This window comes from Oncorhynchus masou, chromosome 19, assembly GCF_036934945.1.
Source record: "Oncorhynchus masou masou isolate Uvic2021 chromosome 19, UVic_Omas_1.1, whole genome shotgun sequence".
Taxonomy (NCBI): Eukaryota; Metazoa; Chordata; class Actinopteri; order Salmoniformes; family Salmonidae; genus Oncorhynchus; species Oncorhynchus masou.
Genome location: NC_088230.1, coordinates 4,086,765 through 4,107,778, shown reverse-complemented (window position 1 = coordinate 4,107,778; position 21,014 = coordinate 4,086,765). Strand labels below are relative to the sequence as shown.

Here is a 21,014-nt window from a genome sequence, read left to right as displayed (position 1 = left end):
TACACCACGGCCGGTAGCCCTACCCTTTCAGCAGAGACAATTTTACACACATGAATACCTGCAGAACAGGTAGCCTACATTCAATATAAAACACAAGTTGAATCAAAACATGTTTTACACCCTAGTTCATGAGTTGTCCATAATTCATGAGTTCAATATTTGGAGTCATCACAGATCGTGTGACATAAAACACTACCTTTCTTTCCTTATATAATGATATTTGACTGTTATTTGTAAGTAATGATTGTTATTTGTATTAAGCATTTAACTATGCCTGCGTAACAGTTCATTATGTTTTTCCTGAACAGTTCTCACGGGCGCACAAATCCAAAATATTGTAGGCCTATGCCTTTGCAAAATCTAATGCTTCTAACCAAAAGAGTCAGCTATAGGCCTATAGGTCGTTTAATGTTGGATGCGCATTGGTGTGTAGCAGTAGGCTAGTTATCTAGTGATATTGGCAACCATCATCAGCTGATCCAGGAAACAACAAATATTGGTAGAAAATCATAAGGCTAAATAATTGGTCTACTACTTCTGGGCCACGTATGACACAGAGAACACCAATAGGCCACCTGCCTGCACCTGAAAAACAAAGGAATGAGCGCTCTAATCAGCTGAATGATAAAAGCAAACCATGATGAATCAACGGATACATCTAATGCATTGGAATAAAGGCTATTTTTTTTTTAATCAAGGGTGCATGGCAAACAAATGGCCAAAATGAGCATCTATGCGTTTTAAAGGAGCTCAGCTGAGGCCAAATTCAGCACTACTGAGTGGACAGTGCCTTGGACAGGGAGACTGTTTATGCAGCCAAAATAATGGTGAATTAAATGGTTTAAACCATGAGGGAGGTGGGAATCGTTTCATATGATGTTTTGATTTTCTTTTTTTTTACCACTTCGGTTGCATTTAGGGGAGTTAAAGTCTCATTCATGGGGGAGCTGAGCTTCCCTGTAATTTGTACCCTGGGAAAAACTCAAGGGTGTGAATACTTTCTGAAGGCACTGTAAGTGCCCTAGATTGCAGCAGAATCATCATCAGGGAATCAATTCCATTTCTATCCACCTCGCCAAAGAACACGCGGGCTGGGCTACAAGACTTGGCCAGGCAATTTTCTTTAGATTTGTTTTACGCAGCTGCAAATGCCCAGTGTGCATTCATTGGCTGTTACACTGAAGAGTTCTCTCTCCCCTGTTGCCTGACTATTACAGCATGTCAAGATTTCCCATTTCAGAGCCGTCCGTTCACAGAAATGGCCCCATTTTCAGTTTGTTGTGTCTGCCCATTTCCAACACTAATAACAGCATGGTTCCATCCGGAGAGGGAGGTAGGCGGCTATTCTGAATGCCTGCTAGGGAAAGAAAACGGCTTAATGGCCGGTGCGAAGCGTTTTGATTGTCAATAGAAATAAATAACTTTTGAGATGCTTCCTTTTCATTTGTACTCATTCCCGCTGATGTCCTTGACAGAGCGACCATTTGCATGTGATAATGGCTTTCCGTTTAGAGACCTGTCGTTTTGAAAAGGCTTCCATCCACATCGGCAACCAGTTACGGCACCACATCATGAAAACAAACGTGTGCGCCGATATACACACACACGTCCAAAACTACTACTCTAGTGACTAGCGCAAATGTCGACCCCCCCCCCCCACAGACACACACATACAAATAAAATTTGATTTGATTTGACACATTATCCGCACAAGCGTTTTTGTTTGAAAGTGCATTTTTTTGTGACATGCGTTCATTTGTGTCTGAGCTGTCAGATTGGGCCTAACTGCCCGAGGCTTGTTTGGTTTTGCTTTTGACACAAGACCCGAGATGAAGGGGGAGGGAGAGGAAAAAATAGGGAGGAAATGGAGATGTAGAACAATTAGAAAAGGAAGGAGATGGGAGTAGAGGAAGAGAAAAGCATGAGAGGAGAATAGACTTTCCCGAAGTTATCCCAGATAATAGATAGCTATAGTCCAGGGATCAACTAGATTCAGCTGCAGGATGAGTTTTTTTCTTGAGCTGTGGTTAGGGGGCTGGAAAATAATTACAAATCATTTGTGGACTGCTAATTGACCGCAAGAAGAGCAAACAGATATAGATACATACTAGAACATAATCATTTACATTTACATTTAAGTCATTTAGCAGACGCTCTTATCCAGAGCGACTTACAAATTGGTGAATTCACCTTCTGACATCAGTGGGAACAGCCACTTTACAATAGTGCATCTAAATCATTTAAGGGGGGGGGGGTGAGAAGGATTACTTTATCCTATCCTAGGTATTCCTTGAAGAGGTGGGGTTTCAGGTGTCTCCGGAAGGTGGTGATTGACTCCGCTGTCCTGGCGTCGTGAGGGAGTTTGTTCCACCATTGGGGGGCCAGAGCAGCGAACAGTTTTGACTGGGCTGAGCGGGAACTGTACTTCCTCAATGGTAGGGAGGCGAGCAGGCCAGAGGTGGATGAACGCAGTTCCCTTGCTTGGGTGTAGGGCCTGATCAGAGCCTGGAGGTACTGCGGTGCCGTTCCCCTCACAGCTCCGTAGGCAAGCACCATGGTCTTGTAGCGGATGCGAGCTTCAACTGGAAGCCGGTGGAGAGAGCGGAGGAGCGGGGTGACGTGAGAGAACTTGGGAAGGTTGAACACCAGACGGGCTGCGGCGTTCTGGATGAGTTGTAGGGGTTTAATGGCACAGGCAGGGAGCCCAGCCAACAGCGAGTTGCAGTAATCCAGACGGGAGATGACAAGTGCCTGGATTAGGACCTGCGCCGCTTCCTGTGTGAGGCAGGGTCGTACTCTGCGGATGTTGTAGAGCATGAACCTACAGGAACGGGCCACCGCCATGATGTTGGTTGAGAACGACAGGGTGTTGTCCAGGATCACGCCAAGGTTCTTAGCGCTCTGGGAGGAGGACACAATGGAGTTGTCAACCGTGATGGCGAGATCATGGAACGGGCAGTCCTTCCCCGGGAGGAAGAGCAGCTCCGTCTTGCCGAGGTTCAGCTTGAGGTGGTGATCCGTCATCCACACTGATATGTCTGCCAGACATGCAGAGATGCGATTCGCCACCTGGTCATCAGAAGGGGGAAAGGAGAAGATTAATTGTGTGTCGTCTGCATAGCAATGATAGGAGAGACCATGTGCGGTTATGACAGAGCCAAGTGACTTGGTGTATAGCGAGAATAGGAGAGGGCCTAGAACAGAGCCCTGGGGGACACCAGTGGTGAGAGCGCGTGGCGAGGAGACAGATTCTCGCCACGCCACCTGGTAGGAGCGACCTGTCAGGTAGGACGCAATCCAAGCGTGGGCCGCGCCGGAGATGCCCAACTCGGAGAGGGTGGAGAGGAGGATCTGATGGTTCACAGTATCGAAGGCAGCCGATAGGTCTAGAAGGATGAGAGCAGAGGAGAGAGAGTTAGCTTCAGCAGTGCGGAGCGCCTCCGTGATGCAGAGAAGAGCAGTCTTAGTTGAATGACTAGTCTTGAAACCTGACTGATTTGGATCAAGAAGGTCATTCTGAGAGAGATAGCGGGAGAGCTGGCCAAGGACGGCACGTTCAAGAGTTTTGGAGAGAAAAGAAAGAAGGGATACTGGTCTGTAGTTGTTGACATCGGAGGGATCGAGTGTAGGTTTTTTCAGAAGGGGTGCAACTCTCGCTCTCTTGAAGACGGAAGGGACGTAGCCAGCGGTCAGGGATGAGTTGATGAGCGAGGTGAGGTAAGGGAGAAGGTCCCCGGAAATGGTCTGGAGAAGAGAGGAGGGGATAGGGTCGAGCGGGCAGGTTGTTGGGCGGCCGGCCGTCACAAGAAGCGAGATTTCATCTGGAGAGAGAGGGGAGAAAGAGGTCAGAGCACAGGGTAGGGCAGTGTGAGCAGAACCAGCGGTGTCGTTTGACTTAGCAAACGAGGATCGGATGTCGTCGACCTTCTTTTCAAAATGGTTGACGAAGTCATCTGCAGAGAGGGAGGAGGGGGGGGAGGAGGATTCAGGAGGGAGGAGAAGGTGGCAAAGAGCTTCCTAGGGTTAGAGGCAGATGCTTGGAATTTAGAGTGGGAGAAAGTGGCTTTAGCAGCAGAGACAGAGGAGGAAAATGTAGAGAGGAGGGAGTGAAAGGATGCCAGGTCCGCAGGGAGGCGAGTTTTCCTCCATTTCCGCTCGGCTGCCCGGAGCTCAGCTCACCTTGCTTACTCTCTATTATGCGTGGGAATACTTTGGAACAGATTTCCAAAATCTTAATCACTTGGAGCTGATTTGATGGCGTTTTAAGTCTTATGTCCAACATTAACACCCCCAAAATCAAATCAAATCCTGCTATAGACAGACTGCTATAGACAGGGCTTGGCCTAATTGATAACCAAACCACTTGTGAGTCTGTTACAGCTGGAACTCAACTCCAGCAGTCATTCACCCCCTCTCGCTCTATTCTCAGCGCTCCCTTAATCAGCAGCAAGCTCCGACATTGCAAGGCAGCCGCCAAAGCACTGCGCTGTTGAGTATAATCTCACCAAGCACTACTGGAGTGAATATTGTACTAGAGTTAAAAGAAGAATTTAACTTTCACGTAAGAGAGAGATTTCACTTCTGTCTGAGGCACGGGAGACTGTGTTTTACTGCTCTGTACTTCTCTTTGAAATACCTGCAATAAGTTTATTTGCTTTTTCTTCTCTATTTTTAAAGAGATGGTCTGTAGATAAAGTTTGCCAAAGGTGTCAACCATCTTTTATTCCCCATACCATGCCCCCTGACACAGCCAAGTCCCCTCACCATGAGCCTAGCGTCCATACCAAATGAACTTCTTAACACCTGTTGATCATGTCCAGATTACATCACCAGACCAACCACCTGCCCCGGTCTCCATCCCATCCATCATAGCCTTTAATTTGCACTCTGGCACTCGGTGTCTAGTGACACCTGTTGGTCATGTCCAGACCACCACTGTCACCTGGCCCGCTTTACATCATCATCATCATCATCCCACCCCTTCAGTCCATCATGTTGAAGGTCTGACAGTGGCTTATCTGCTGTGGATGCTAGCCTCGTGCTTCTGAGTCTTTAGGGAGCAGCGAGTGAGGGTGCTGCATAATTTGATTCCTCCATCATATTCACATTAGTCATGACACAGACCCCTGGAACCCTCTGAGGTGTCAGCCTTGTGTTACTTTATATGTGCCACATGTTACGCAACTCCGTGTGTCCTCGCGCTCCCAATCCGTGTGACTTGGCAGTGTCTCCCGGGCATGTCACTCCTTTCTGGAGATTGGAATTCGTGTTGCAACAGATGCAAATCACCCACTACACTCCTCCCCCTTTCCGTTCATTTCAACTCTGTAGATTTTCTCTTGAAGCGTGAATCATGTATATTTCATCCTTAACACGGGCAAGACAAGATTACATACAAATGAAAAGCTTAATAACACCACCGGTGATGATGGATACTGTGTCCTTCCAGTTATCACCCCCCCCCCCCCCCCCCGCCCTTTGTGCTTCTTGCTCTGCCTCACTCGCTTGCTGCACTTAAATCCCAGGGCTACAGCGGCAGGCTCACCTGTGTGTTTTCTACCAGCCCTCTGCAGCCTTCCTGACACCAACACAGCTCTTAACACCAATGAAGAGTAGTGTTCAGCATGGCTCCTGATGCTGCGCTCAACACTGGCACACAGTCCTCCATATTAAGCGCTACGAAAAGACCTTGCAATGCACGAAGACCCGATAGACTGGCAAAACCAGATGGTCAATCGCCCTTAATATAGCCATCACAACATTGTGCAGTGATCTCGTAATATCAGCACATGCCCATAATGTATTTGCTCCTTCCCTTTTCATAAACATTCTAAAAGTTTTGTGGGGTGAATGCTTATCACACGTTTAGTGTGAAATGTGTTTTACCAGTAAGGGCCGGTGTTAAGTAACGCTAACATTTATACACTAATAACCACCTGCTCTGCAGGGTGAGACATTTCTATATGCCAATGTAACACTAACCTAAATGTAAGTCATCAGCGCTCCAGTTCAAAGCATTCGCACCCCATGCTGAGACTATTTCTGTACCCTGTCATAAGCTGTGACCTGATCTCCATTTCAGACATTCAAAGGGCTGGGCTCTAGGAGCACTGTGTGTGTGTGTGTTTTGAAGAGTTGGTAGGGTGTGTGTTCCAGGATAGAGATGTTGGTCATAACTGGTGTCCTGTTCTCAGGTTGTCTTATATTCTTAGGATCACAGACAAGCCTGTCAGTGTCCTTGTTAGCTGCCTTTAATGGGCTGAAACATGCAGGGAACGCAGCCACATTGAGTTGGCAGTGTGTTTACAGATGGGTCTGGGTGTGCATGTCTGCAAAGTTGTGCGTGGAGACGGGGCTGTGTGTGTGTATTGAATGTAGGTGTGTGTCTGCAGGGATAGGTGTGTGTTTGGGGAGACGTATGTAGAGTTGGGGGTGTGTGTGTATTGAATGTCGGTGTGTGTGTGTGTCTGCAGGGATAGGTGTGTGTTTGGGGAGACGTATGTAGAGTTGGGGGTGTGTGTGTATTGAATGTCGGTGTGTGTGTGTGTGTGTCTGCAGGGATAGGTGTGTGTTTGGGGAGACGTATGTAGAGTTGGGGGTGTGTGTGTATTGAATGTCGGTGTGTGTGTGTGTGTCTGCAGGGATAGGTGTGTGTTTGGGGAGACGTGTATGTAGAGTTGGGGGTGTGTGTGTGCGCGCTGTTGGCACACTGATGTAGTCATCTGCCTGGCCGCATGCTGTGCTTCAGCTGATAGCCATGGCTTTAAACTCTGTCCTATGACACCTTGTCTTCCCGTCCTCTCTTGTTTCGTTCTCTCCCTTGCTCTTTCTTTCCCCCTCTCTCCTCCTCTGTACCTAAGAGGATAGAGAGAGGGAGAAGAGGCTGAGCGAGAGGACGGGGATAAAGATGTGCTGTGATGGGAAGGAGGGTGGTGGGGAGAGGTGCCTTTAATGGTCCGTATCACAGCCCCCTTTAACAGACTGGATTACTGCTCCTTTGTGTGCTGGGAGTTCACTACCTCAGGGGGTCTGCTAGCCCTACCACACACACACACACACACCCCTGCTGTCACTATTGGCCTGGGCAACTGGAAAAAGGCACAGTACTCTTGATTAAATCAGCTGGCTAACAAGGGGAGAGAGGGGGAGGGCGGGAGATGTTTAGAGAGACGAAAGGTAAGCGATTTTAGGACTAAAGGTATAAGATTAGAAGCAGAGGCCGAGATGTGGAGAGACGGGCTTAAAAGGAGGGGCAACTTATACACTGAACAAAATATACACACCATGCAACAATTTCAAAAACGTTACTGGAAATATATATGGAAATCAGCCCATTCAAATATATTCATTAGGCCCTAATCTGTGGATTGTACATGACTGGGAATACTGAAGAAAAAGGAAGTAAGGGTGTGGCTCAGAGAACCAGTCAGTATCTGATGCAGCGTGACATCTCCTTCACATAGGGTTGATCAGGCTGTTGATTATGACCTGTGGAATCTTGTCCCACTCTTCAGTGTCTGTGCGAAGTAGCTGGAGATTGGCGGCCATCATTGTAAATAAGAATTTGTTCTTAACTGACTTGCCTAGTTAAATAAAAATTCAAAAATTATATATATACATGTATGTATGTATGTATGTATGTATGTATGTATGTATGTATGTATATACATACACACAGCATAACTTCACCTCTATCATGGGGCACTCTGTTTACAATGTTGACATCAGAAAACCGCTCGCCCAAACGACGCTATAAATGCTATCGGCCAGGTACAGTTGAAACCGGGACTCTTCCATGAAGTGCACACTTCTCCAGCGTACCAGTGGCCTTCGAAGGTGAGCATTTGCCCACTGAAGTTGGTTACGACGCGGAACTGCAGTCAGGTAAAGCCCTTCCCCTCAGGTGGAAAAGCTAGATGTGGAGGTCCTGGGCTGGCGTTGTTACACTTGGTCTGCTGTTATGAGGGCAGTTTACACGTACCAAATTCTCTAAAACGACGTAGAGAAATGAACTCAATTTTCTGGCAACAGCTCTGGTGGACATTCCTGCAGTCACGCTCCCTCAAAATTGCACGCTCCCTCAAACCTTGTGACATTTGTGGCGTTGTGACAACTGCACATTTAGTGGCCTTTTATTGTCCCCAGCAGAAGGTACACCTGTGTAATGATCATGCTGTTTAATCAGCTTCTTGATATGCTACACCTGTCAAGTAGAAATGTTTACTAACATGGATGTAAACAAATTTGTGCAATATTCTTTATCTCATGAAACAGGACCAACACTTTACATGTTACGTTTGTATTTTTGTTCAGTATACATACAGTAGTGAGAGAGATGGGTAAATGAGAGTCATACTTCTCTAAGTGTTCAGAGTCACTCATTATTTGTAGTTAAGAGAGACACCCATCCCCTCACTTTGATAAGGAGAAGCCCACGCCTTGTTCTCCTGACACTGACACACGCACCTCATTTCCTGTCACTTTCTTTTATTGCCTGGTGTCTAATGACTGTAAATCTAGTCGCTGTGTGATTGCTATTTCAGTCCTATGGATTTTGATCCACACACAATGTGGCAAGCTGAGAATGAGCAGGTCAATTGAACGGGTCTTTGACTGTCCAAAGTGCTTAATTAAAGTAACAGACAAATGTAAACACTGAGCTAATTATGATTAGCCTTAATTAGCTGTCCCTCTGATCTTAATTGCTTTTGAATAAAGCTGACCTCTCTGTGTGCGAGAGAGTTGCACACGTGATGTGAATGCAGGGTATGCATTTATGTTCCCTGTTGCATTAAATGCTGTATTTATGTTCTGCTTGTGTGTGTCTATGGCTTGAATGTGTCCTCTCTAGAGGGAGCTTGTTTCTCATGCGTATAATAACATAGTATAACGTGTGTGTGTTCTCCTCTCCCAGGCCCTCTTGGACACAGTGGTACAGAGGAGTGAAGGCTACAGCGTGGAACGACTGGAGAGACTCTTCTCTCTCCTCAGTCAGTGCATCTACCGACACCGACTGGACTACAACAAGACACGGCTACAGGAGGTTAGACGGACACGCGCGTAGCTCGACACAGACAAAAGCTTATTTGGCCCTCCAAATGCGGTAGATGGGTGCTTGGTTCCTGAAAACTAATGTGGAGTTTTGAAGGCAGTACAGGAGTGAATGCAGCACACTGAGGTTGTCAGACAATGTGTCAGCGACAGAGGGAGTAGCCAGTGTTGTCGTATTAACTAGAGGCTTCTATCGATGCCTCTGGCTAGTGCCGTCAGTGGAGAGCGGATTGAGGAGGATTGTTTGCATGCCTGGTCAGTGTTGGTATTTCTCCTGTCCTGTAGGGCTGGGCGGTATAACGGTTTTTAATTTTTTATGATATATTATTGATGCCGGCAAAGCATCTAAGATAAAACACTAATGCAGCCAAAGGTTATAGGGCCCCCTCAGAAACACTTTAGTTCCAACCCTGTCACAATAACTCCTCCCTGGCATTTTAATTAGTTGTCATCTCAAACACTGTATTCAAAGTGCCCACTATTATATTCTAACTACATAATTAGAATAGTCATTCTATTTCCATGATTCCAACACTTTTGCTCTAATTTGCAACATTTGGTTAAAAATAAGTCCTAGATGATTTGCCCATATCGTGCAGCCCTACGTGTCAGTGTGGAAATTCTCAACTGAAATTCTGTGGTGTAAAAATACTTTCAAGTACTAAAGTAACTTCTTTTGGTATCGGTACTTTACTATTATTTGACAGTTTTTACTTTTACTTCACTACATTCCTAATGAAAAATAGTGTACTTTTTACTCCATACATTTCCCCTGACACCTAAAAGTACTCGTTACATGTTGAATGCTTAGCAAGACAGGAATATGGTCCAATTCATGCACTTGTCAAGAGAACATCCCTGGTCATCCTCTGATCTGACTAAACACACACGCTTTGTTTGTAAATTATGTCTGAGTGTTGGAGTGTGCCCCTGGCTATCCGTAAATAATTTTTAAAAACTAGAAATTGGTGCCATCTGGTTTGCTTAATATAAGGAATTTGAAATATTAATATTTGACAATTGGGTACTTTTTTCACCACTGCAATTGAGTGCAGAAAATGCAGAAATGATAAGTGCTGAAATGAGTTTTGGTTGAACAGTATAAAACGATCAGAATGGAGAGACTCATTGAAATCACTTAGAGTGTATGTGTTGCCACCCTAGGAACACTCACTACTCATAAAGCAAATGTACAACTTTAATTATTCAAAAACTAAAAATACCGGCCAATTTCTTTTAAATACCGTGATATAATATTTTGGCCATATCGCCCAGCCCTACTGTCCAGGGAGCGTTAGCAGAGAAATGAAATGCAAACAGTTACTTGTAGCTAATTTTAGTCCAAAGTGTTGGAATTTCTGACTCCATATGGTCATGCCTGTTGAGCACAATCAGGAATGCCAACACTTTGTATTTTCATAAATGAAAACACTATTACTCAACAACAACACTAAAATAAAGTACAATGTGCGTGCCTCATCTCGGGAGTCGATAGGATTGAAGTCATAAACAGCGCAATGCTTGACGCACAATGAAGAGCTGCTGGCAAAACGCACAAAGTGCTGTTTGAATGAATGTTTACACGCCTGCTTCTGCCTACCACCGCTCAGTCAGATACTTAGATACTTGTATGCTCAGTCAGATTATATGCAACGCAGGACACGCTAGATAATATCTAGTAATATCATCAACCATGTGTAGTTAACTAGTGATTATGATTGATTGTTTTTTAAGATCAATTTAATGCTAGCTAGCAACTTACCTTGGTTTACTGCATTCGCGTAACAGGCAGTCTCCTTGTGGAGTGCAACGAGAGAGAGGCAGGTCGTAATTGCGTTGGACTAGTTAACTGCAAGGTTGCAATCCCCCGAGCTGACAAGGTGAAAATCTGCGCCTCACAATAGTACAGTTTGAAATGCTGCAATTAAGGTTAGAATTTTGATTACAACATGCACATAGGCTCTAGTTTTAAACGAATAGCCTGAAATGTTTATTTTCAGCTCAGATTCACCCAGGAGGCATAACGCAGCATAGCCTACAGGCCAAGTGTATTTAGTTATATATTAATTTGGGTTCACGGTGCGGACCAAACAGTTCGGTGTGAATACGTGTACCGTTATACCCCGTTATACAGAGACGCACACAAACACAGACACACACTGGCTTTTAGAATGCACTTAGTTTGTTTCTGTTGGTAAAATATGTCTGTCTTCCCTCATCTTGTATGGGCTTGGCAGGGGGAAACAATGAAATGCTACATGTTGTATAAGAGCTTTCCTCTGGTGTTCCTAAAAGACATGCTATAGCGCTCTAGTCTCCTGCTGTTGTCTGACTACTACCTTTCCCTAGATGGAATGTTCTCTGATGTTCTGGAGAAGTGAGGCGGGGGAGAAGGGGAGATTTTAGTACATACTGCGCATTGATGTCCAGCGTTAGCCTGCCTCAACTTGACAGTAATGTGTGTGTGTGTGTGTCAGTTCAGTCTACACTACGGAAGGTAAAACTGTTGCATGGGCTAAAGTAAACACTGCGTGTGTCTTCACTTGCGGGCGAAGCGTGTTTTGAGGTGTGTGTCAGTGACAGGGTGCGAGAACTTTAAGCCACATTCTATAGAGCTGAGCTGAGAGAAGCAGGGCATCTTTCCGATGCCTCAAAACAGTGGGTGTTCAAATCTGTCGAAGTAAAGATTTCTGTGATTCTTTTTTTCTTCTCAGATGCAGTGTAAATGGTTTGACAACACTGAGTATACCAAACATTAGGAACACCTTCCTAATCGTGGGTACAATCGCAGAACAGCCTCAGTTTGTCGGGGTATGGACTCTACAAGGCATCAAAAGCGTTCCACAGGGATGCTTTCCCCGACTCCCACTTCCCACAGTTGTCAAGTTGGGCGGTGGACCTTTTCTTTTTTTTACTCCCCAATTTCCTGGTATCCAATTGGTAGTTACAGTCCTTTCCCATCGCTGCAACTCCTGTACGGACTCGGGAGAGGTGAAGGTCGAGAGCCGTGCTTCCTCCGAAACACAACCCATCCAAGCCGCACTGCTTCTTGACACAATGCCCGTTTAACCCGGAACCCAGCCGCACCAATGTGTCGGAGAAAACACTGTGCACCTGCCGATTGTGCCTGGCCTGCATAGGAGTAACTAGTGCGCAATGGGAAAGGAACATCCCTGCCGGCCAAACCCTCCCCTAACCTGGACGACGTTGTGCCAATTGTGCGCCACCCCATGGGTCACCAGTGCCTTGCGCCACTCTGGAGACCCTAGGGTGGACTACTCTTGATACCTCCTACCAGAGACCCCATTCAAGGGCACTTACATAATTCTTCTTGCCCATTCACCCTCTGAATGGCATATACAGTGGGGCAAAAAAGTATTTAGTCAGCCATCAATTATGCACGTTCTCCCTCTTAAAAAGATGAGAGGCCTGTAATTGTCATCATAGGTACACTTAAACTATGACAGACAAAATGAGGGAAAAAAATCCAGAAAATCACATTGTAGGATTTTTTAATGAATTCATTTGACCAAATACTTATTTTCCACCATAATTTGCAAACGTTTTCTGTAAGTCTTCAAGGTTTTCACACACTGTTGCTGGTATTTTGGCCCATTCCTCCATGCAGATCTCCTCTAGAGCAGTAATGTTTTGGGGCTGTTGCTAGGCAACACGGACTTTCAACTCCCTCCAAAGATTTTCTATGGGGTTGAGATCTGGAGACTGGCTAGGCCACTCCAGGACCTTGAAATGCTTCTTACGAAGCCGCTCCTTCGTTGCCCGGGCGGTGTGTTTGGGATCATTGTCATGCTGAAAGACCCAGCCACGTTTCATCTTCAATGTCCTTGCTGATGGAAGGAGGTTTTCGCTCAAAATCTCACGATACATGGCCCCATTCATTCTTCCCTTAACACGGATCAGTCGTCCTGGTCCCTTTGCAGAAAAACAGCCCCAAAGCATGATGTTTCCACCCCCATGCTTCACAGTAGGTATGGTGTTCTTTGGATGCAACTCAGCATTCTTTGTCCTCCAAACACGACGAGTTGAGTTTTTACCAAAAAGTTCTATTTTGGTTTCATCTGACCATATGACATTCTCCCAATCTTCTTCTGGATCATCCAAATGCTCTCTAACAAGCTTCAGACGGGCCTGGACATGTACTGGCTTAAGGAGGGGGACACGTCTGGCACCGCAGGATTTGAGTCCCTGGCGGCGTAGTGTGTTACTGATGGTAGGCTTTGTTACTTTGGTCCCAGCTCTCTGCAGGTCATTCACTAGGTCCCCCCGTATGGTTCTGGGATTTTTGCTCACTGTTCTTGTGATCATTTTGACCCCATCAGGGTGAGATCTTGCGTGGAGCCCCAGATCGAGGGAGATTATCAGTGGTCTTGTATGTCTTCCCTTTCCTAATAATTTCTCCCACAGTTGATTTCTTCAAACCAAGCTGCTTACCAATTGCAGACTCAGTCTTCCCAGCCTGGTGCAGGTCTACAATTTTGTTTCTGGTGTCCTTTGACAGCTCTTTGGTCTTGGCCATAGTGGAGTTTGGAGTGTGACTGTTTGAGGTTGTGGACAGGTGTCTTTTATACTGACAACAAGTTCAAACAGGTGCCATTAATACAGGTAACGAGTGGAGGACATGGGAGCCTCTTAAAGAAGTTACAGGTCTGTGAGAGCCAGAAATCTTGCTTGTTTGTAGGTGACCAAATACTTATTTTCCACCATAATTTGCAAATAAATTCATAAAAAATCCTACAATGTGATTTTCTGGATTTTTGTTTGCACAATTGGTGCTGACTAAATACTTTTTTGCCCCACTGTATATATACAGCATATCAAAAGTGAGTGCACCCCTTACATTTTTGTAAATATTTGAGTATCTCTTTTCATGTGACAACACTGGAGAAATGACACTTTGCTACAATGTAAAGTAGTGAGTGTACAGCTTGTATAAGTGTAAATTTGCTGTCCCCTCAAAATAACTCACACAGCCATTAATGTCTAAACGGCTGGCAACAAAAGTGAGTATAACTGAAAATGTCCAAATTGGGCCCAATTAGCCATTTCACCTCCCCAGTGTCATGTGACTCGTTAGTGTTACAAGGTCTCAGGTGTGAATGGGGAGCAGGTGTGTTAAATTTGGTGTCATCGCTCTCACACTGACTGGTCACTGGAAGTTCAACATGGCACCTCATGTCAAAGAACTCTGAGGATCTGAAAAAAATAATTGTTGCTCTACATAAAGACGGCCTGGGTTATGAGTTTGCCAAGACCCTGAAACTGAGCTGCAGCACGGTGGCCAAGACCATACAGCGGTTTAACTGGACAGGGTCCACTCAGAACAGGCCTCGCCATGGTCGACCAAAGAAGTTGAGTGCACGTGTTCAGCGTCATATCCAGAGGTTGTTTTTGGGAAATAGATTGCTGCAGAGATTGAAGGGGTGGGGGGGTCAGCCTGTCAGTGCTCAGACCATAAGCCGTACACTGCATCAAATTGGTCTGCATGGCTGTCGTCCCAGAAGGAAGCCTCTTCTAAAGATGATGCACAAGAAAGCCTGCAAACAGTTTGCTGAAGATGGGCAGACTAAGGACATGGATTACTGGAACCATGTCCTCTGGTCTGATGAGACCAAGAAACTTATTTGATTCAGGTGGTGTCAAGCGTGTGTGGCGGCAACCGTGTCTTGCCTACAGTCAAGCATGGTGGTGGGAGTGTCATGGTCTGGCGCTGCGTGAGTGCTGCCGGCACTGGGGAGCTACAGTTCATTGAGGGAACCATGAATGCCAACATGTACTGTGACATACTGAAGCAGAGCATGATCCCCTCCCTTCGGAGACTGGGCTGCATGGCAGTAGTCCAACATGATAACGACCCCAAAAACACCTCCAAGACAACCACTGCCTTCCTAAAGAAGCTGAGGGTAAATGTGATGGGCTGATCAAGAATGTCTCCAGACCTAAACCCTATTGAGCATCTGTGGGGCATCCTCAAATGGAAGGTGGAGGAGTGCAAGGTCTCTAACATCCACCAGCTCCGTGATGTCGTCATGGATGAGTGGAAGAGGACTCCAGGGGCAACCTGTGAAGCTCTGGTGAACTCCGTGCCCAAGAGGGTTAAGGCAGTGCTGGAAAATGGTGGTGGCCACACAATATTGACACTTTCACTTAGGGGTGTACCCACTTTTGTTGCTAGCGGTTTAGACATTTAATGGCCGTGTGATGTTATTTACACTCTTATACAAGCTGTACACTCACTACTTTACATTGTAGCAAAGTGTCATTTCTTCAGTGTTGTTACATGAAAATATATACTGAAATATTTACAATAATGTGAGGGGTGTACTCACTTGTGATATACTGTATATATGCAATTCACCCTCTGAATATATATATATATATATTTGTCACCATACACATGGTTAGCAGATGTTAATGCGAGTGTAGCGAAATGCTTGTGCTTCTAGTTCCGACAATGCAGTAATAACCAACAAGTAATCTAACTAACAATTCCTAAACTACTGTCTTATACACAGTGTAAGGGGATAAAGAATATGTACATAAGGATATATGAATGAGTGATGGTACAGAGCAGCATAGGCAAGATATAGTAGATGGTATCGAGTACAGTATATACATATGAGATGAGTATGTAAACAAAGTGGCATAGTTAAAGTGGCTAGTGATACATGTATTACATAAGGATGCAGTCGATGATAGAGTACAGTATATACGTATGCGATGAATAATGTAGGGTAAGTAACATTATATAAGGTAGCATTGTTTAAAGTGGCTAGTGATATATTTACATAATTTCCCATCAATTCCCATTATTAAAGTGGCTGGAGTTGAGTCAGTGTCAGTGTGTTGGCAGCAGCCACTCAATGTTAGTGGTGGCTGTTTAACAGTCTGATGGCCTTGAGATAGAAGCTGTTTTTCAGTCTCTCGGTCCCAGCTTTGATGCACCTGTACTGACCTCGCCTTCTGGATGATAGCGGGGTGAACAGGCAGTGGCTCGGGTGGTTGATGTCCTTGATGATCTTTATGGCCTTCCTGTAACATCGGGTGGTGTAGGTGTCCTGGAGGGCAGGTAGTTTGCCCCCGGTGATGCGTTGTGCAGACCTCACTTCCCTCTGGAGAGCCTTACGGTTGAGGGCGGAGCAGTTGCCGTACCAGGCGGTGATACAGCCCGCCAGGATGCTCTCGATTGTGCATCTGTAGAAGTTTGTGAGTGCTTTTGGTGACAAGCCGAATTTCTTCAGCCTCCTGAGGTTGAAGAGGCGCTGCTCTGCGCCTTCTTCACGATGCTGTCTGTGTGAGTGGACCAATTCAGTTTGTCTGTGATGTGTATGCCGAGGAACTTAAAACTTGCTACACTCTCCACTACTGTTCCATCGATGTGGATAGGGGGGTGTTCCCTCTGCTGTTTCCTGAAGTCCACAATCATCTCCTTAGTTTTGTTGACGTTGTGTGTATACACATACATACACACACACACAAAATCCATGTCTCAATTGTCTCTGGGCTTAAAAATCCTTTAACCTGTCTCCTCCCCTTCATCTACACTGATTGAAGTGGATTTAACAAGTGACATCAATAAGGGATCATAGCTTTCACCTGGATTCAACTGGTCATGCAAAGAGCAGGTGTTCTTAATGTTTTGTACACTCAGTTTATATTGGAACTCACATTCTTCACCATGTTGACTAATCCTTTTAGCATGTGCTTGGCATCAACATTGTAATTAATTGAGCATCTGTTAGCAAGTTTGTCTTTTCAGTGGTAATATGCAAGGTATAATTGTGTATCCAGATGTAAAGCATGTGCTACAAAGACCTTATTTTCTGACCTGTTTGTTTTGATGCTTTTGTTTTTCAGGAGATGGAGAGGAAAGTCCAGAATTTCATTACATTCCTGTGAGACAGCCAGGTTTACCCTGAACACACACACACACAAGCGGGACAGAGACAAGCCTTTGAGCCAAGTACTTACACACAGAGCAAATATAGAGCCCTGGTCTGAACATGAACAACAGAACGGGCAGACTTGTCTATGGTGCTATAGTCTCAGGTACCCTGGTCGGACCCAAATGCAGTCACAACCAAACAGACTCCTGGACACGCACACGCGAATGGTGAAACGGCCATTCCTGGTGCTATTCAGGTGCTATCCTAATCCTTGCTGCTGTTGGGAGTAACTCGGAAACTAACCAACAAAACAGATTGGGTGATGTCACATCTCAACCACGGCCTACACACACGTAAACTACATATGTGCTTAGTTGTACACACACATAGTAATCACATTCACAGATTGTCACCAGCAGTGTGAGTATGTGCAGTTAGCTTGGAGGTTGAGACAGTCTCCTGTCTTGTCACCATTACTGAGCCCATGTCATCTCTCAGTACGCTAGTGAATCAAGATTATAGGCCAGTCATCTCATAGATACAACAGCTTACAGATCATACTGAGTCATTAAAACAGCTTGGTTTGAATAGCCTCTGGATCTAATCAATTATGATTTTTTTTATTGATATGGATCTTATAACCACCGTTCTCGCTCCAAACATTGTTCAATGTTCATTGAAATGTTTTTAACATGACCATACTGTAGGGTAAAGTTGGCACTGCTGGGCTAGAATCAATTGCCAGCATGTACATGCATTAAAAAACATCAAATCCCCATTAATAAGGGTGTTACTGAAATGCATCAATGGGAACTGAGGAAGCATTTGTTCGAGGTTTGCAGTGAACATCAAAACAACATTAATTGACAAGACTGCAGTCGTAGCAAACAGATTGACGTGCTGCATCACAGTTCTGTGTAAAAAAAAAAATATATTCCACAAGCTGCCCTGCTAATTTTTATTTCCTGTCAATCCACACCTAACTGGCGTAACTCAAATGAAATTGGACACCTTTTGTAATTCGCACTGCCTAGCATGTGCTTTATTTTACCCCCAATTAACTTTCCTAAAGAACAGCTGTTAAGGTTTTTAGCAACTGCTCTGTTCCATGTAATGCTGGATGTAGAAGTTCCCCTTAACTAACCATGTATCTAGGATCAAATTACCAAACTCTCAAGCCTAACTTTAACCTTGACAGTGGTGTAATAATATCTGACCCAGGACCAGTGGATAGAAGTCTACAGTAGGAAAGCAGATGTACTGTCTTTTCCTGCCCACATGAGTAAAAATGTATTTTATTATTACTTTCATGTCAACGGATGCCACAAATTAGTCACAGCAAAAGTGGTGCCAATGTTCCGTGACCGTTTTTAGTCGACATTCATAGGAAAGCAAATCTTAACTCTATAAAAATTTAGATAAAATTACAGTTGGCTATGTATTATGTTGTGCATTTGATTACTAAAAAAAAAAAAGTTTTTCATTGTATGATAAATTGGAAACGATGTTTTGAATTGTTTGTGAAGCTTCTGACCATGAACAAGTCCATTCAAGGCAGTGCCCTGTTGAGGTATAAAACAGCATTCTGTTGTTTTAATTATTTTGTTGATGCTTTTGATTGTCTGTCTAGTGGGAGGGGTGTAATTCGCTATAGCCAGCCCATCCATGTTCACCTTGTGGTAAAGATATGCATTTTTGTTTTTCAACTTTTTCTGGTCTTTCCTTGGCCATGGATGAATCCATGTTTTGACGAGATGTGGCCAGCCTCAATCTTTTACATTCACAGTTAAAAGGTGGACTCCGATATGACATGGTTGCAGAAAGTAAACCGCAACAATTAAGTGTTAAAGCACAAGGCTCATCTTCTCCACTGTTTTGGTGCTGTGAAGCAGATACTCTGTGTGAGCGAAGTCCTGCGTCTCACTCATCTCATTATCTGTGGCAGTGGAATTTGGCTGTCTACCTTTTAATGCCAGGGTTCTTCAGGTCCTGGAGAACTACTAGGCATGCAGGCTTTTGTTCCAACCAAATCGTCATGGTGTTCTTCAGGCTTGACTACGATTGGTCAGTAACAGAATCCTGTATGCCTCGTACTTCTCCAGGATTGGAGAGCCCTGCTTTATGCTGATCCTAACTCCACATCTGCCTTCTCTTGGAGTGCCAGGTGAAGATTTAACAATTAAAATAAACATATGCAAACTAGCATTGGAATACTGCAGAGAGAGAAACAAAGCTACCTCAGCTTAATTTATTTTAATGCTAATAAGACAAACTGTCTACTGGGCGCAAACAGTATTTTTCCATGTTCTAAACTATTGTCGCAGCACTCAGTACAGCTAAGGTGCTGGATAATCAGCACAAGTTCTGTGTCTACTGCGGTAACCCAACAGTTTGGTTGGTTTTCAGTTTTTTTTGTCTATTGCATTTGAGCCGAGACATACAGCATTTAATTTCAAGGAAATGTCAAACTGTATATTTCAGTTCTGCAGACCGAGACGTCCTAAGATTGCTTTCCTTTCAGATCGTACTACTACACATTCGCTAATGTTGTCCATCAAGCCACAATCTCCTTTTTTTTTTCATTTGAGGGTAATTGTTTTTGTTGACTTGAATCTCTGTCGTGGGGATTTAAATTAGTATTTTATTTATAATTACATGTTTTTACGTCTATCCATTAAACAAATTGGCAATAGTTGTTACTCGGTTATGAGTTTAGTGCTGAAGTGAGGTAGCGGACTAGCGTGTATTGGAGAATAAAGAAGTTTACAGGTGTCTCAGGTTTCTTCAGGCTACACATGACCTTTCAACTTTCTTATTTATTCCAGTGTTTGTTTTTCTTTAGTTTTGTGGTTATGGACTGTGGGATACTGGATGAGGCTAACGTTGACTTAATGGATTTTTTTACATCAAAACAATAGTGTGTTGGTAGTGTAAATCTTATTCACGTTGCTGACACAATTTGGCAAGCATCTTATAAAATAACATCTGTCAAAGTTTGTCAGCAATTTGTCCCTTTTTAAGAATTGGGTTTCAAAATGTCATACATTTTTTGCATCCTCCTTGTTTTTGTCTATACAAACAACCAATTTTTGTCTGGTAGTTAAAGATGATTTAGTCCAGTATGCACACCATTTTCCATCACTGCTTACTAAGTTTCTCGTGTGGGATTTATTTAGTAGATTTTGTTTTTGTAGCATCACCATGTTTAATGATTTCTTCTTGAGGTTAAAGTTTATTGAACATCCTCTTCCCCATCAAATGTTACCTTGGTGCAAGTTATTTGAGAGAAACTTTTACTGTATTTCTAAAAACTGCTGTGATATACTTGAATAAAGGTGCAAATTGTACTTTGTCAAGTTCTTTCATTCCCTCAACTGGATGACCTTAATTGAGCAGTGTACCTGCCTGTCAAAGGACTGAACATACTCAGTTTGGCTTTGAAACGGAATCCTTTTACTTATAGGTTGTGAAGAGGTTAGCTATACACCTCAGTTTGATTGCCAAGAGTGATATTGCTCGGTTCAAAGAACCACTCACTCTACAAGGCTTTATTTATAAGACCGTATCAAGACATCTTCTGGCATAATGGCTTGTTTCACTTAAACAAAAATTACAACAGTTATCATGGTATATGTATTATATTTCAATAATAACATTTGTTAACTTCTCCATTTGGGGACAGATTTACAGACAAACCTTGGCCAAACTTGCAAACATCAGAACAGTAGCATTCTATCAGATAATGGTTCTTGCTATTCGGGAAGTACCCCCCCCAATTGAAATTTAAAATGGTTATGGCATATTTCACAGGATATATAAATGTGAAGCATCTGGTTGACATTTCCACTCACTACCAAATATGGTGGTGGGAGGAGATGGATTTTGACACAGTTTTCGGTTTCAAAAACTACAGGATTTTGTAGAATTTGCTAGTTTAAAAAAGTCTTTAGGAGTGAGAATTATTATTGCACATGTGCACGCCAGAATAGGCGTTCCCTAATGCAAATAAATGCTAGAACTTGGCTGCCCACTGATTAATTTGCTCCCACTGGAAATGAC

At 44.1% G+C, this 21,014-nt stretch overlaps 1 protein-coding gene across 1 annotated transcript in view; it reads left to right on the top strand.

The window, feature by feature from the left end:
* Positions 1-20,307, top strand: part of LOC135505725 (ATPase family AAA domain-containing protein 2B-like) — a 121,914-nt gene extending 101,607 nt beyond the window's left edge. Inside the window, exons 27-28 of the mRNA XM_064924799.1 lie at positions 8,915-9,043; positions 16,927-20,307. Coding sequence (XP_064780871.1) covers positions 8,915-9,043; positions 16,927-16,968 — 171 coding nt within the window. The 3' untranslated portion in view covers positions 16,969-20,307. The remainder of the gene's footprint in view (positions 1-8,914; positions 9,044-16,926) is intronic.
* The last annotated feature ends 707 nt before the right edge of the window (positions 20,308-21,014 follow it).